Here is a 16,544-nt window from a genome sequence, read left to right on the forward strand (position 1 = left end):
ATAAACAATGAACTACAACCAAAGTGACAAAACATTAAGACATAATTATTATTGAGAAGTATCAAAATACAAGCACACTATTTACATTTATCATTTTTGTACATATTATCTATTTAAACTACATCATAGAGATTTAGCTATTCATGAGAAGAGAAGGAAGAAAAAATGATCTTCATTAATGTTTCTTTGATGCCTATGATTAACCTTTGCAAAAAAGAGTGTTAGGCTGCCTGCATTTCATTGTTGTTCTGAACCTATTACCCTTTACATTATATTTATAATTTTGCTAACCAAATACCATGCAATTGCAAATCCTATGCTCAACATCAAGCAAATTTTTACCTTGTTTCAAGCACCATTAGATTAGGTATCCAACAAGACTTCCAGCTTCATTTTCATTGCTGACATTAATTCTCTTCACTGATATAGCATTAGTCCTTCCTTCCTTTCTTCCTTTCTGCCTTTATCCTAGCAATTAGCTCCTCACCTAAACAGCCAAATCACATGTTCAGCTCACAACTTGGTAATCTACCTAATCATAAAAAATACTAAAAAAAAACCACACATTTAATAACTATAAAAAACATGAATAAAAGAAAGCAATTAAGTTTGAATTGCCAACTTCAATTTGACCCTAATTATCATTTAAATGACCAAATTTTCTAAATTAGCAATAACACATGATACCAACAATCTAGGACTTATCTAAAAAATAAACTTAAACACTAATACAATTACCAACTACTAACTATAACAACTTTAATATATGTAAGAAACATCCTCTTATAAAATGAAATTATAATACTACATAATTGTGTGAATGTATGTATGTCTGTGAGTGTGTGGGTGTGTGAAATTTTAATGAGGCAAAAGTATTTGAATGTTACTCAATAAATGTGGTATTCATTACATAAAAAACAAGTGGTGTTGTCCTTGTGGACATGCCCGGTTACAATTGGCGGTTCTTGTTCAATTGCAACTTGAGGTCCTTGTATTGTAGTTTCTGGCAAAGTTTTGGTTTGAGATTGAGGTTCTTTTTCTATTTCAGGTGTCATTCTAGTTGGAGGCTCTTGTTCAGTTTCAATTTGAGGTTTTTCTTCCAAAGTTTCAGGTGTAGTTGTAGTTTGAGGTTCTTCTATTTCAGTTTCAGATGTAGTTGGAGGTTCTAGTCTAGTTTTAATTTGAGGTTCTTCTTCTATTTCAGTTTCAGGTGTTTGAGGTGCTTGTTCACTTTCAATTTGAGGTTCTTCTACTTCAGTTTCAAGTGTAGTTGGAGTTTGAGGTTCTTGTTCAGTTTTAATTTGAGGTTGTTTCTCTATTTCAGTTGTAGATGAGATTGTATTGTTGGTTGTTGACTTTCTAGTGAAGGTTAATGTTATGATCTTGACAGCAGTTAGAGCCAAAAGTGTAGCTGATGGCACAAATACAACATCAGGTATGGCATTCATGAGTGCAAGTTGAGGCACTATTTGTCCTGTTTTCTTAGCCATCATGGCTGCTGGTGGTGCCATCATTGCAGTGATCAACATAGATTCATCTACTTTGTTCATATTCACTTTCTCGTTAATGAACTCAATGAACTTCTTCCTTTTCTCTTCTCTATCAATTTCTTCCCATTGTTTGAACAAATCCTGAAACAGAGGAAGTTTGTGAGCAGCTAAAAATTGTATCATTCTTTAGTTTATGCAAAAGTTGAAATGAAATGCATGACTTAAAAAGTGTTATTGTGAGATCCTTGTCTTGTGTTAGTTACATTGTAATAATCTATATATTTTTATAGTTTACAGTTGTTTTATTTAAAGTGAAGATAACAAATAAAATATATTACCAATTAAAAATATAAATCTACCATTCTATTTCTTAAATAGAATGCTTAATATCAACTTTGGTGTTAAGAAGGTGGTTCACTTTAATTTAGTTATTAAAATATAAAGATTATTATGGATTCATGTTTAACCTAACTGATTAGTCTGAAGTTTAATTTTGTATTCCATTAAAATTACAATAAAATCATTAAACAGAAACTAATTTTAGATACCAAAATAATTAGTTATTATTTGACCTAAATCAGAGACAATTTTATAAATTAAAAAATTATTGGTATCTAAAGTAGTTTCTATTATGAATAAAAATTTATAAAATAATTTTTAAATTGGTATTTAACCATTAATTATCAAAGTTTTGGTTACTTAATACTTTATATTCTAAATTAGTCTCTATTAGTATTTTAAAAATTAATTTAAAATTTAAAATATTAGTAACTAAAATTTTGGTAGCTAATTTAGATACCAATTTAGAAATCATTTTATAATTTTTTATTAATAATTAAAATCACTTAAGATACCAATAATTTGTTAGTTTTTAAAATAATATCTAATTTAATTAATATAGTGACGACTAATTATTTTTTATATCTAAATTTAGTTGCAATTTAATGATTTTTTAGTGGATAACCAAATTTTCTAATTTTTAAGATGGTTGCTCTCGTCTTTGACAATTTATAAGCATGCACAAAAAGATAAATAAAGTCTACTGTATATAAGCTTTCTAAAATTAATGTAAATATGTTATATAAAATAAATAGACAAAATAATGTGATTTATTAAATTCAATGAATACCAACTTTTAAATTTATTGAAAATATATATTAGATTTTCGTTCATTTTATTTGTATGTTATCCTTTATATTTGACAAAATAACACCTCACGTCTTTAAAAAAATATCTTATATCCGTGAACATGTTTTATATTAATTTTTTTTGTAATGGAGATTTTTTTAATCTTCATTAAATTTTAAATGTTTATTATAAAACATCAGTAAAATAACAAAGATTTTTTTTAACATTAGTTAAGTTTCAATTTTTTTTTATATATTAATGGTTAATTTATAAAATATTTTAAACTAATATCAATAAATTACTAGGTGTTGATTATTATTTGGTTAATATTAAAAATTGTGACAAATGTAGTATAACTTTTGTTGATTGATTATTTTTAATGTGTATAATTTTTCACTTTTTTTCATGATAAATTGTGGTTTAATATAAGTCACTACATTAAAGTTACAAATGGATGAACAAAACAAACAATATGAAGAATGTAAAAAAATAGTTGACACACTGATGATTTTTTTTTTCAAAATTATCAAGGTCAATTGTCTCTTGAGTTGACTATGTTCAATATTTCATCGCTAATGTATGTTTTATTTTCCAAATTTACATTTCTAATGGTGATACATGTTAATATTGTAGGTTTCTCATCAAGGAAGTGTGTTAAAAAAATTTGGACATCAAAAGGAGCATATGTGATTGTTGAAGAGTATAGTATAGTGTGAAAATGATTTTTGTCCTATTTTGTGCTTTGTGAACAATATGCTATGTTTTCAGTTGTAGTACTCCATAACATTATTCATAATATTTTTAACTCATATCTTGTATTTTAGTTTGAATTTTAATGTATTTACTTGATATATTTTGGTATATTTTTATCAATATTTTGATATATTTTGTCAATTGATAAATGTTATATTCATTTATTTGTTTTATTTATTGAAAAATTACTTTAACAAATATAGATAAATAAATACAATAGATATAAATAATTGTGGTTGAATACAACAAATATAGAGGTTCTAAAACCTGTGATATTTTACGGAGGTCCTAAAACTCAGGATATTTTACTGAGATTTTAAAACTCATGATATTTTACGGAGGTTTTTTGAAACCCATGGTATTTTATGAAGATTTTGAAACCTATGATATTTTACGAAGGTCTTTAAACTCATGATATTTTATGAAGGTTTTGAAACCCATGGTATTATATGAAGGTTCTTAAATCCATGATATTTAATAGAGGGTTTTGAAAAACTTTTCCTAAGATTTAAAAAAAACCCCGAGAAAAGTATTCCCCATAGATGATTTAGCAGGAGAAACCACAACCCTGGATAAATGACTTAATGAAAATATTAATTCTTAGTAATGTAAAAACAAATTCCGCTAAAACTATATTTTTCTTCTAGTGTAATATAGGTGTTAAACTAATAATATAGTCAAATAAAATAAAATTGTAGAAGAAAATCCTACAAATTTGGTTATATTACTATATTACTAGTAAGTGATGTCAAATTGATATTTGTAATCAAATTATAATATCAAACTCTTAATCTAGTGAAAATTGTGTTAAGTATTCCATGTTTACTAATATAATTTAGCAAAGAAAATGAGAACTCATCTTTCAAATATGATCATATTAGTAAATGGTGTTAAAGATGTATTAGGACTAAATTAATATCAAGCCCTCTATGTTCAAAATTGTAGTTAATGGTTTTGTTTTTGTCTTGAGATGAGTTGATATTATAGGTTAATGAAAGCGAAGTTAAACTATATGTTTTAGCTTAGAATATGAAGACCTGCATTCAAAGGAAATAACTAACCTCTACATCCTTATATGAAGGTGCAATATAATGCTTCCCGGGTAAGGCCATGTTGATAGTGCTGCATTCAATTTATTAGCAAAATCTCAGAGATAATTAACATCAACAACCTTTCATTTTCAGAGATTACAGAACAAAAATGCTTCACAAATTTTCATTGGAATTGAACCACATGCTTACTTGAAGGTATCAAGAATACCAACATTGAATCCATCAAATCCTTTGATATCTTTCTCAACAAATTTATCATAAAGTGTATTCACTACCAAGTTCACCAAGTGGGTGGTTGATAGACCTGAGATGCAAAATCAAAATGCAGTATTTATCAGTATATGACAAAGGGTATTTATCAGTATATGAAAGGAAAAAAAAATGAATGAAGAACCTTTTCCTGTCATGAAGCTCATCGCCATAACTGTTTTGTTGTTGAGAATTAAGAAAAAAAGCTGTAAACAAAGATTAACTCAGAACATGGTGGTGTGGAGATGACAATGTGGGTTAATGGTATCTCTTAACTTTGTTGTTTAAGGAAAGTATGACTTTCTCTGTACACTTCAAAGCTATAACAGTATGTTATGAATTGTTTGTTTATTATTTGTGTGATTCTTGGCGTGTAATAGCTTTCCACCATGTTTAAAGAAGAACATAACTTGTTTAAATAATGCAGATTATATTAATTTATCTGCATTCACACTTTAGAACCATTCACATGGTTAGTGCAGGAAGCAAAACTATGAATCTATAGGTCGAAGAATCAATAGTGAAAAGTTTCATAAAAATACTTGTGTGTCACTCACATAGCAAGGGACATATTTTCTTTCTAAAAATGGCAAAATTGAGAGTCTAAAGACTAAAGGCTAAAGTTCAGATTTGAGCAATGAAAAACCAGACAAAAGCAAAGTCTATAAATGGTATTAGACAGTTCACTCATAACATAAAGGAAGAAGAGGCTTTGTGAGAACAAGATTGGATGAAAAAAAAGACCGAAGAAACAAAATAGGAAAATATTATTTTAATAATTGTATGTTAAAATAAATCAGTTTAAAATTGTGATTTGGTGAATATGTAATTTCAAATTTATTCCATTAAAAAATAAATAAATTTTAAGATTGTTATCATAGTAATGAAAAGTATCACTTTGCAGTGCTAGGAGGTAACACTGTGGAAGAGATTAAGATATAAAAAAAGTTGGTACTAGTTAAAAGAATGGAAAACTAGGTTATTTGTCTATTAATAGAAAGTTATAGAGAATATGAGAGTTGCTTGATGAACGTTTCCCTCAATGGCAAGTAACAAGTAATAAATAGATAATCACGAAACACACATAAACTATCATTGAGAAGAAGTTTAATTTTTAAAGAATCAAAGGGTAGTTATATGTGTGTGTGTGTATATATATATATATATATTTATTATTATTGAAGAAAAACGTTTTAGAAAACATGAGGAAGTTGAAACCATTCTAAACGACATGTATCTTTATACCATATGTCATAAAGTCATGAGTTTTCAAATACTTCAACAAGGCTAGTGTGCTTGTAGGGATTTTATTACATAAATGTTGCAACTTTTTTTTTATATATATTATAACCTGGTTAGACTTACTTCAGATAACTCGGAGTCTGCAAAAGTCAAGTGTGGGACGGGACGGATTGACTCGCATAACTTAAAAATTTAGAAATTCTTTTTTACACCTACATATTTTCTTCATGCAGTCTTATATTTTACATTCCAGAACTTTTACTCACATCTTATTACACATGTGTCGTGAGAATATAATTATGAGACATTTATCTAATGCATCTAAATAAAAAAATTAAAGTTATTCAAAAAAATTATTTAAAAAAGTATTTCTTATGCAAGTTGGTTCGTGGGATGGACTAGTAAAATTAATTTGCATATTCTATACCGGCAGAGCAACTCGCATTGTTCTCCCTAATTCTGAAGTTATCGTAATGATAATTTTGTAAATAAAAAAAAATACACTAAAGTTTTTAGCCGTACACGACTTTGTTTTGAACATAAAAGTTCATTGAAGAAGTTGTGTTAAAAAATTGTGATGACATAAATTAGATATATTTGGTTGATTTACCTATGATTTTTTTTTATGATATGTGTGTCAATAGTTAAAAAAAATGTAGCTTCTAAAATAAAAATATTTTAAAATGACATATATGTTTAGGAGTTTGTTGTTGGAGATCCCACATCGACTAGAGATTAGAGTCTTTCATTGTATATAAGTGGGTGCAAACCTCAACCCTTGAGTCAGTTTTATGGGGTTGAGTTAGGCTTAAAGTCCATTTCGTAATATGGTATCAGAGCCATTTCGAGCCTATCCTAGCGAGTATTTGTTGGGCCTATCGTGCCACCCGCTATCGGGCCGCTATCGGACCACTCAAAATATATAGTCCATCCCACATTTAGGATTTGTGTTTATGATTTATTGAGAGCGTATAATTTAGGATTTAGGGTTTGAAATTTATAATTATGTATAAATTTGTAGATTATGTAATAATATTGATGTTAATATAATTATAAATTATAGAATATATAAAAAATAATAGAACATGCATCTATATATAAATAAAGGCATAAAATTAAAATGGATATGTTGCAATGAATAGGAAAAATAGCCTATTTAGAAAATAAAATATAAAATTCCATGCTTTAGTAACGTTTATTTCATCAAATATTTATATCATCTTATTTTAATGAGTTATATTTAATAAGAATGTAAACACACACGCCATATGTTGGGTTTTATTTTGTAAATACGAGTGAAAATGGCCAAACAGAGGAACAATACTTGCACTTCTGTTAACTAGTCTATTTTAATTTCTTCTAAAATGTTACGTTATCTCCCTGGAAATAAGTCTACTAATTCCTGCTCTTTACTTTTCATTGCACATTTATAATTCGCGAATTGTTCTTATCAAATTTCGTATATCACCTTTCGTTCATATTTTATAACATTTCAATTTCTCTTTCATTTCTTGCTCAATTTCCTTTTGTTTATAAAAAGAACTTTAAATAGCATTCTTCTAAATTTTTCATGCAGTTCATTATCTGGTTGAACTCCTGATCTGTACATGCACCCAGCCTCTTCCAATTTTCATTGATTTCCTTTTGACCTCTCCTTTCAGCTTTCTGTGTTTCCATTATCAATAGACTATTTCAACTTTCATGTGCTTGCTTAACTGCCCCAAAGTTAACTGAATAGCCTCTAGATGTGAATGCAAGCAATCACCAGCCACAAACTCTCTAAAGCTTCCATCGACCTCAATAACACTGCAAGCAACCTCTTTACTTGTTCCTCTTTTCTTCATCATTTGTTTAACATCCTCCACATCCCTCCACCTTTGCTCCGTAGCATACATGTTTCTCAATATCACATAGTTTCCCGCAACATCCTCGTCCATTTTCACCACCTCTTTCAGCACTCTCTCTGCCCTCGATACATCATTAAAATAACCACAAGCAAAGAGAAAAGAACTTAGAATTATCCCGTTAGCATCATACGGCATGGCTTGAATTAATTTTTCAGCCTCATCCAAGCATCCAGCCCTTCCTAGAAGGTCAATCACACAACCATAATGCTCAATCTCTGGCACAATTCCAAATCTCTCCATTTCTTTGAACCATCTTCTTCCTTCCTCCACCAAACCACAATGGTTGCAAGCAGATAGTACAGTAATCATAGTTACCTCATTTGGCCTAAACCCTTCCTCCACCATCCTTGCAAACACCTCCAATGCTTCCTTGGCACAGCCATTGACTGCAAAACCATTTATCAAAGCATTCCACGAAGCCGTTTCCCTCTCAGTCATCTCCTCAAAAACCAATTTGGCTTTCGTAATTTCACCACATTTTGCATACATATCAATCAAAGCAGTGCCAACACGAGCAGACCTATCAAACTTCTTCCTTTGGGCAAACCTGTGAATCCAACCACCCAAATCCAAAGCACCCAAATCAGCCACAGCCGGAAGAACACACAGAATGGTTACCTCATTTGGCTCTACCAACACCGTCTGCATCTCACGAAACAACTCCAACGCTTCATGAGACCTTCTATTCTGGCAATACCCCCCAATCATGGCATTCCAAGTAAACAAATTCTTATCCGGCATAGCGTCAAACATCAACCTAGCATTTTCAACGTCACCATTACCGCAATACCCAGAAATCATACTAGTCCATGAAACCACATTCTTCTCCCCCATCTTATCAAACAACTCCCTCGCTAAACCCACACATCCCGTCTTCGCATACCCATCAATCATAGCGTTGAAAGCCACAACGTCCCGATCTTCCATCTCATCGAAAAGCCTCCTAGCCTCACCCATATCCCCACACCTCGCATACCCCACAATAACCGCGGTCCACGAAACCCTGCTTCTAACAGACATTTCATCAAACACCTTCTTGGCACTATCCAAAACCCCAAACTTCACGTACATATCCACCAAAGCAGTTGCCACGTACAAATCAAAGCAAACCCCGTTTCTTAAAACCACCCCATGAAGCTGCGGACCCTCCCGCGTGGCCACACGAGCCGAGCAACCCTTCACGAGTGCGGTGAAGGTGTACCCATCAGGCGTAAAAGGCGGTGTTTTGCGGCGAAGGTCTCGGAAGAGGGTGAAGGGCTCGGAGAACTGACGAGCCGCGAAATGTGTAGCGATCATGGAGTTGCAGAGGAAGGTGTCGCGGGTGCGAACGAGGTCGAAGAAGCTGCGCGCATGTTGTACGACCGCGAGAGGGCGCGTAGGGGAGGTGGCGGCGAGGGAGGCGCAGGTGGTGATGAAAGCAGTGAGGAGGTTGAGGTTGTTGTGGAAAGAGTTTCGGAGCATGAAGGCATGGATTTGAAGAAGGGTGGTAACGCTCTTTGTCTTGCATTGGAGAAGCTGTAAGCATCTTCTCTCTGCGTTGCTCCATAGGGTTCTTTGTTCAGCTTGGCATTCTTCTCCCATTACTCTTCCTTCTTCTTTTTCTTCTTCGGCTTCTTCAACTCTTCCATCTTACAAGTTAAAAACAAGAAATATGTTTTATTAACACCTTATACTAACATACACTTCACACCGGGTACCATGTAATAATGCTGCTAATTATCCAACTACAGGTACCTCCACATATACTGGCACACATAAAATTGGTTATCGGTGTATTTTAAGTGATTACCTATGTGATGTTTATGACTCACCCACTCTTTATAAAAAAAAACTTAATTTTTTTAATATGAGTCATTTATTACATCGGTTAAATGGCTCAACTAGTATAATATGGGTCATTTTGAATAAAAAAAAAATATTACACCGATTATTTTTAAGAATCGATGTAATATATTATTTTTTATCCTATTTTGAAGCTCCTTCTCATTCGCGCGCAATCTCACCCTGCCATGTTATTGTCACAACGTCAAATGTGTATTACTCTCAAGAGGGTGTCAATATATCATGACTCTAAAAATAAATATTAACCCTTTTTATGTTAATTATCAGTGTTTGTATAATCTTAAGAATTAAAATTTGTGTAAATAAAAAATAATAACATACCAAAGTGGAAAAAGTATAGAAGAGCAAAAATTTCAATCTAATTCAAATATTACTAACACCCCCATAATCGGAATTTTAATGTAATATTCCTATAATTTTTAATACAAACATTCTATTGGTTGATGATTCTTTCAACTTTTTTTACTAAAATAATACAATTTCATTTGATAATTACAAGAATTAAAAAAAATTATTATGAGATTTGGTAAGTATTGTTTTTACTCTTAATATGAGTAATATTGGTAGAGTGGAGAATGATCTTCTGGCTCATTAATTGCAGATTTGAGGAAGTTAATGAGGATAAAGAAGATGAAAAGTCATACATACATACCTTGTAAGAAAAATATTGTTTAGAGCATTGTCATATATGAACCAACTCATACTACCACTACCACTATTTCTGATTTATAAAATGAAATATTCCAAAATCCATTACTTTAAAACATCCATGTCATATTTTTATATTTTATTCTATTATATTATTTATTAAACTTTATTTAGATTTTTTTTATGTCTAGCAATTTTTTTAATCTTTTAATAGATGAAAAGGATATAAATTAATCAAACCATAAGATATGTCAAATAGAAATAATTGATAAAGTCGATATAACTAGGAAAGCTTAGTTTGCGGCACAAAACAAAATATTGGTAGAAAATATGGTGATAGATAGAGTTGAAGTTGTGAAAGTCCACAATCACTTCAGTATTAAATAAAAACAACTAAAATCGTATTATTACATAATTTTAGTTATTAAAATTGTATCACATACACTAGATCTTAGAGAAATTTTCTAATCAAATTATTCGAATTTTGAATTTTACCAATAAAATCGTCTATGACTTCTTCAGTCAAAGTCGTGCTCTCAAGGCTCAACTTATCCAATTTCGTAATAATATTAAGATTACAAATTAAAGAAAATAACTCAATTAAATCCTTAAAACGTTTAAAATTTTCTTTAAATTTTTAAATTAACCTTTTTTTTTATCTTGGTCTCTAATTTTCAATGACTTAATTAATAATAGTATCATAAGTTTAGGAGGAAAGAAATCATTTCAGATACTCAAATGAAATCTTTAAAATAACTACAGATATCTATTAATAATCGGCTGTTTTCAACAGACTATTTTTTGTTAGAATTAGAGATAATGAGTACAATTTATATAAGAAAGAAAATTTGCATATTCATTGTCTTATCCAATGCTTGTGATTCATTGGTATTAAATAAGACGTTTTCACACAGAAAAAAACTCAACAAACTGATGATTTGAACACATACATGAGTAGTTAAAAAATCCAACAATTTTTTTAAAGAAAATTAGTAGCCTGGGTTTAGAAAGTGAACTGAAATTATCAACACACTCATAAATTACTATAAGAAAAAAAAAAAAAAAGATGATACCAGGATACTCACAATTATATGTTAATTTTCCAATTCAACAGGCAACTTTTTTTCCAAAGGTATCAACGCAGATTAACAGAAAAATAATTGTAATCAATAATCAAGGGAAAATCATTTGTAGGGAAATCCCACCTTATAAAAGTCAGTGCTATCCAATTTCATCTTCATTTAAGAGTAACTTTTCTTTACAAAAGGAGACAAAAGCACTGAAATCTCTATTTACATGATAGTGATGTCACTAGACAGAAACTGCTTTATCAGTTCTACAGTCTTTGCGGTTGCATACATTTCGAAAGGGATAGTTGAGGTTACCGCATTTTTTACAAGTCCAACTACCTTCAGGAATAACTGTTGAACTTGGATTGTTTGAGCTCTTCAACAAAACATGGAACAGACCAGCATCTAATGTTAAAATCCATCATGACAAAGTGACATAGAATAAAGATTGTTTACACAGTTCAAATTCATCAAAACTAAGAAGTAAACCTTGAAGAGTTTGACAATGAACTAGTCTGATTAGTTGAGTATATCTCATTTTTTACTTCCTAAAATCAACATTCAAATGTTTGTCATAAAATACTTGTGCACGTGTAATGAACTGGTATATAAATATTTTATGCAAGATAGTTACATGGTTATATTATACCATCCTCACACTAAATTAAATTTCTTAACAAGGCACCGATAAGGTTTTCATTTAACTTTATCAGAAATCAATTCGATGTATCTATCTACACATGTTAATTGTTCTATAGATAAAAAACTTGCTGACATTTCATTTATGAACTAAAGCTTACTGAACAGAATTATCATCTTGTACAAAAAAACGAGGGGAAAACATTACTGTTAGAAATCATGCTTTGATATGGTTTATCCATATAACAGTTCCATTATTGGACTACTGTATTTGAAGCTTATAAATGCAGTGCAGATCAAAACTTGATCTCAAAAAAAAAGGGTCATCTCTTGTATGTGCAATATCCATTCATGATTCATGCAACAAGGTGATTATCAGAGAATTGCAACAAACGAAAACACTTACGGGTCTGGCAGCTCCACAATGTTTGATGTTGCAAGTGGTTCTGAAGGCAAAGTTAACATTCTCACATTTTGGACAAATCCAGTCTCCTTCAGATAAACCATCTGGCCCTGCAAAGTAAATTTTTTCTTTTTAAGACAGTTAAGTAAGATGTCATCTTATGGCAAAACTTCATATAAATGCAAAATAAAACACACTCTGATTGCGTCTGCTGCTCAACTGTGTCAAGTTTTATGACAGAGATTAGATCACGTATAATGAACTATAAGGGCTAACTGATGTTTAGCTAGGAAATATATATTTATAGAATATTATGAGAAAGTGAACATTCACATCAGAACTTCCTTTCTTCTGTGGAACAACAAACGGCACTTGTTTATTAGTTCTTTTTCTGTCCAACAAACTAGTGCATGACTACTGAGTCAAGTTAAACATTTTAAGACTAGAGCCAACCCTTTGCAGAAGACAACAAATCAAGGAGCCAGCAAAATCTTGAGATGAATTGACACAGGAAACAGGACAAAAAGAAAGACACCATGATAAGCTAACTTAACAAGAATCACCCATTGCAACTTTTCACAAACCAGAAAATTAGTAAATATTGTTCAAAACCAGGATAATTTTAAAGTATTTAGAAATAAAATAAAAAATTCAGTGTTGGAAAACGAGGACACCACAAGCGTTGAATATAAATATGATCAAGTAGTAATAGATCCTGGAAATACCTCCTCTGCGTTTTCGAGATGCAAAATGATCAGCCACTAATCCTTCGGCCCATTGAGGACTTTGAAAGCCATATCCACAGTCCTCAATTCTAAGCCTCGGATCATAATCAATACCTGATCAATTGTAACATAATCACTAGAGGTGCAAAACAAAATAGACATTGATGCAGAATGAAGAACCAAAATGAACCAGATAGTTTTGTGATTTGAGCAAGAACCAAAACACAATCCTCTAATTCAAAACTCAATAATATTTTCAATCAACTCCAAAGCTAATAATACCCAAAGAGGCAGGTCCAGTTAATATACAAAATCCTAGTGTATAATTAATTTCCTTAAAACATTTGAATTAAGGGCCTGTTTGATTTGAGAAGACATTTCCTGTTTTCACAGATAAATACAAAAATGCACCTTATTTTCACTCTGGTCTTTTGTGTTCAACGATTTGTATTTTATAGGACTCTAGAGCTCTAGTTGTCTCATTCCTACTTCAATTGTTCCTATTGTTAACGTATAAAATAGCAATCTTGAATATTAGCATATAAGAACGAGGTAAACAATTTTAGTTAGCATTTTAACATCATTAAACATTCAAATGAATTATAATTTTAATATTCAGATTACTCATTCTACCTATCACAACATCGCATCAAAATTTGTGTGCTGTACATAGATGCTTTATTTCTTACAGTGTCAATGCTTCATATCATAGTATCGATATTGATTTCAGTTAAATGCTCCTCAGTATGTCAAAAAATTTAATATGCACTAAGAACAATGCAACACCACACTTTAATATGAATTGACAATTTTGAGGTTTCCACTTTCCACATAAAATGCAGGTATCAAAAGGTTTGGTAATATAATATATATCAACTAAAATACAATCGGTGCCACATTTAAAATTTGTACATCTAAACTGGAGCATAGAATAAGTAATTATTTCATTGAAGTTTGCCTCAAGTTGCAAAGGTAAATTGTATACTTTACCCATGTTTATATTTATGCCATCAGAAAAATACAAGAGAAATTAAATCATCTGGTCACCTGTTCCACTGTAAGTATAAACTAATATAAATGTGTAAAAAAAATCCAACAATAAGGTACATGAAATTTTCAAAAATAAGATACGTGAAATTTGAATTTAAAAATGGTCACTCTGCCAAATGTTTATTATAGCTTACTGAAACATTAACAGAAATTTTCACAGTTTTTCTTTATTTTCACATAGTTATTGTCTCCCTCATCTTGTGGAGATCAATATCTACTACCAATTAATTTACTTGATCACTACTCCAGTCTTCTAGAATGCTAAACATTGATACATCTAAACTAAATTTTAATAATTCAATAATAATTTTGTCATATATAAATAAAGCAATGTTCTCTATATAGGAAAAAAGTTGTCCACAAACAAATTTCTCAATAAGAAACAAATCCTTGCTTGAAAAGAAATAGCTGATACAATTATAGGAAGTGTACCTCCAAAGCTTCCAGGTGGGAACATGGGCAATGGACCATATGGTGCACCAGGCCTAGCATACAGACCATAATCATACTGTGTACCAAGATGTGGTATCAGGGATCCAAACTGACCTGGCATTCCATATGATGGGGGAGGAAAGGTAAATCCACCATAGTAGAAGGGATGATTATTTCTATATGGGCTTGTAATTAGGGCAGGCTGCTGCACATCCCAATCAATTAAACACTGATCAATATGAAAAGTTACAAGGCAATAATAAACAAAAAAAAAGTATAAACTTTTAATTCACATTGGTCACTTAGTTTTAGTTAATCATAAACCAAGAGAATAGAATAAGCCTGGTAGATTCAATAATTTATATTTATTATTATTTTGGTTCATTTGTACATACACACCTAGTTGCACACAAGTTCTCCCATTGGATAGTTTTTCAAATAAAATTATCCATTCACCAAAATGGGAGAAGATGATGACAACCTAAAACAAGCCTGCACTTACTGGAGTTAGGGGTGGTCTTGGAGCACCACAACGTCCCTGATTGCAAACAGTTCTAAAAGAAAAGTTTAAGTTTCCACAATTAGGACAGGTCCAGTCTCCATCTTTACGCGAAGCTGATTCCATAAAAGAAAAATCAACAATTAGCATTATAACCTCTGAAAATCTATATACTCTATCATAGCACTGCATTAAGATAAACAGGAAGGCTTCCAATAGGTTCATACATCAGGTTATCTGCATAAAGAAGCAGTTTTAATGCTCTACTTTACACATAAGCTAAAAAGAAGGTCTCTCCTATTCCCTGTGCACTCCATGGCAACAAATTAACTAGCATGGACCAGGAGCAACGATAATGAACATGGATTTCATGGCTTAAACCAAAAACAAATCACATAAACTAGTTTATTTATAATAATTTTCTTCGCAATCTTTAATCAATAAAATTGCAAACCCTCTTAGATAAAATGTTTTCCCTTAATATATTTTTTTGGAAGAGAATTGTTTTCACCCCTTTTGACCTCTCTAGTCAAAAAGAAAATTTTCCTTTGCAGACAAATACACTTTCAAATATAAAACAGCTTCTCACGCAATCAGTAAAACAGATTCACAGGTTAGTTTTCCCTTGACTACCCTCAACCTCTATACGAATAACATCATAATAAGAGCATTTTTTCTCAGACAGTCTATGGTAGTAAATCTCTATAGAAAAACACAACTTTTCAACAGTCTCTTGTAAAAGAAGAAGACAAAGAGATAAAATGATTTAAACTTTTCACAAGTTAAATTCAACTTGGACACTTCCACCTTCAAGTGTCACCTTTAAAGCCACAAACAGCTCTAAATACACTGACATGCTTAATCACATTGCATGCCTAATAAAAACACATTTCCACCGCATAGATTAAAACCCAAATGACCCAAAATACAAAAGGGTAATGCAAATTCTTCTTCACATAGCAAAAAAATACCAAAACCATAATATTATCGCAAACCAGATAAAAAAGGACATCAGTAAAGAAAAAGAAACTAGTTGCAGTATGAGACCACAAAGATTGTATTTTTACCGTCGTTGCGAAATCTTTTAGAGCTAAAGGAACCTCGGTTATCCTCCTCCTGAGAGCAAGGATACACAATACCAGATAGTAATACAAAGGAACAGAAAATAAAAATCAGTGTGAATTGGGTAAATAAATAACATTGTATAGAAATTTAAAAGAAAAACCACCTTTGTAGAAGACATTGGAACATAGAAAGAATGAGAAATTGTCAGAGAATGGAGACAGACAATGAGAGAGAGAAGAAGACTGAACGGATACTTATAAATAAACAAAATATTTTTTTATTATACGATAATTATTATGCTAAGTATCAGTGTATTATGTGTAATATACGTGTGTTGTACAAAGTTTATT

At 31.0% G+C, this 16,544-nt stretch overlaps 3 protein-coding genes across 4 annotated transcripts; all 3 read right to left on the reverse strand.

Annotated features, from left to right (window-relative positions):
* Window positions 1–24: 24 nt before the first annotated feature.
* Window positions 25–4,947, reverse strand: LOC137825541 (uncharacterized). Its single transcript, XM_068631232.1, has 5 exons — window positions 4,818–4,947; window positions 4,613–4,727; window positions 4,433–4,493; window positions 911–1,631; window positions 25–487 (listed from the first exon to the last, which is right to left on the reverse strand). Exons 1-5 carry the CDS (start codon window positions 4,843–4,845, stop codon window positions 432–434), a joined length of 981 nt encoding a protein of 326 aa, XP_068487333.1. The 5' UTR covers window positions 4,846–4,947; the 3' UTR covers window positions 25–431.
* A 2,447-nt stretch (window positions 4,948–7,394) lies between these two features.
* LOC137826518 (pentatricopeptide repeat-containing protein At2g44880) lies at window positions 7,395–9,495 on the reverse strand. The gene has a single exon (XM_068632507.1). The coding sequence runs from the start codon at window positions 9,400–9,402 to the stop codon at window positions 7,594–7,596; it is 1,809 nt and encodes a 602-aa protein (XP_068488608.1). The 5' UTR covers window positions 9,403–9,495; the 3' UTR covers window positions 7,395–7,593.
* A 1,961-nt stretch (window positions 9,496–11,456) lies between these two features.
* Window positions 11,457–16,491, reverse strand: LOC137826309 (ranBP2-type zinc finger protein At1g67325-like). 2 transcript variants are annotated; one of them, XM_068632238.1, is made up of 7 exons: window positions 16,358–16,491; window positions 16,197–16,245; window positions 15,133–15,245; window positions 14,631–14,832; window positions 13,149–13,262; window positions 12,427–12,533; window positions 11,457–11,757 (listed from the first exon to the last, which is right to left on the reverse strand). In XM_068632238.1, exons 1-7 carry the CDS (start codon window positions 16,370–16,372, stop codon window positions 11,623–11,625), a joined length of 735 nt encoding a protein of 244 aa, XP_068488339.1. In that variant the 5' UTR covers window positions 16,373–16,491; the 3' UTR covers window positions 11,457–11,622. The 2 variants fall into 2 exon arrangements, with proteins under 2 accessions (XP_068488339.1, XP_068488338.1); XM_068632237.1 differs by having other exon boundaries at window positions 14,631–14,835.
* Between the last annotated feature and the right edge of the window lie 53 nt (window positions 16,492–16,544).

This window comes from Phaseolus vulgaris, chromosome 8 (genome assembly GCF_000499845.2).
Source record: "Phaseolus vulgaris cultivar G19833 chromosome 8, P. vulgaris v2.0, whole genome shotgun sequence".
NCBI classification, from domain to species: domain Eukaryota; kingdom Viridiplantae; phylum Streptophyta; class Magnoliopsida; order Fabales; family Fabaceae; genus Phaseolus; species Phaseolus vulgaris.

Excerpts from the sequence above, each read along its gene's own strand:
- LOC137825541 (XM_068631232.1), bottom strand. The coding sequence starts at position 4,845 with ATGGCGATGAGCTTCATGACAGGAAAAG. Across the intron at positions 4,494-4,612 it reads GGTATTCTTGATACCTTCAA|CACTATCAACATGGCCTTAC; the intron begins GTAAGCATGTGG and ends AATTGAATGCAG. Across the intron at positions 488-910 it reads CAACACCACTTGTTTTTTAT|GTGAGGAGCTAATTGCTAGG; the intron begins GTAATGAATACC and ends TTGGCTGTTTAG.
- LOC137826518 (XM_068632507.1), bottom strand. The coding sequence starts at position 9,402 with ATGGGAGAAGAATGCCAAGCTGAACAAAGAACCCTATGGAGCAACGCA.
- LOC137826309 (XM_068632237.1), bottom strand. Across the intron at positions 15,246-16,196 it reads TAAAAGATTTCGCAACGACG|CTTCGCGTAAAGATGGAGAC; the intron begins GTAAAAATACAA and ends TTATGGAATCAG. Across the intron at positions 13,263-14,630 it reads CCCACCTGGAAGCTTTGGAG|GTATTGATTATGATCCGAGG; the intron begins GTACACTTCCTA and ends ACAATTGATCAG.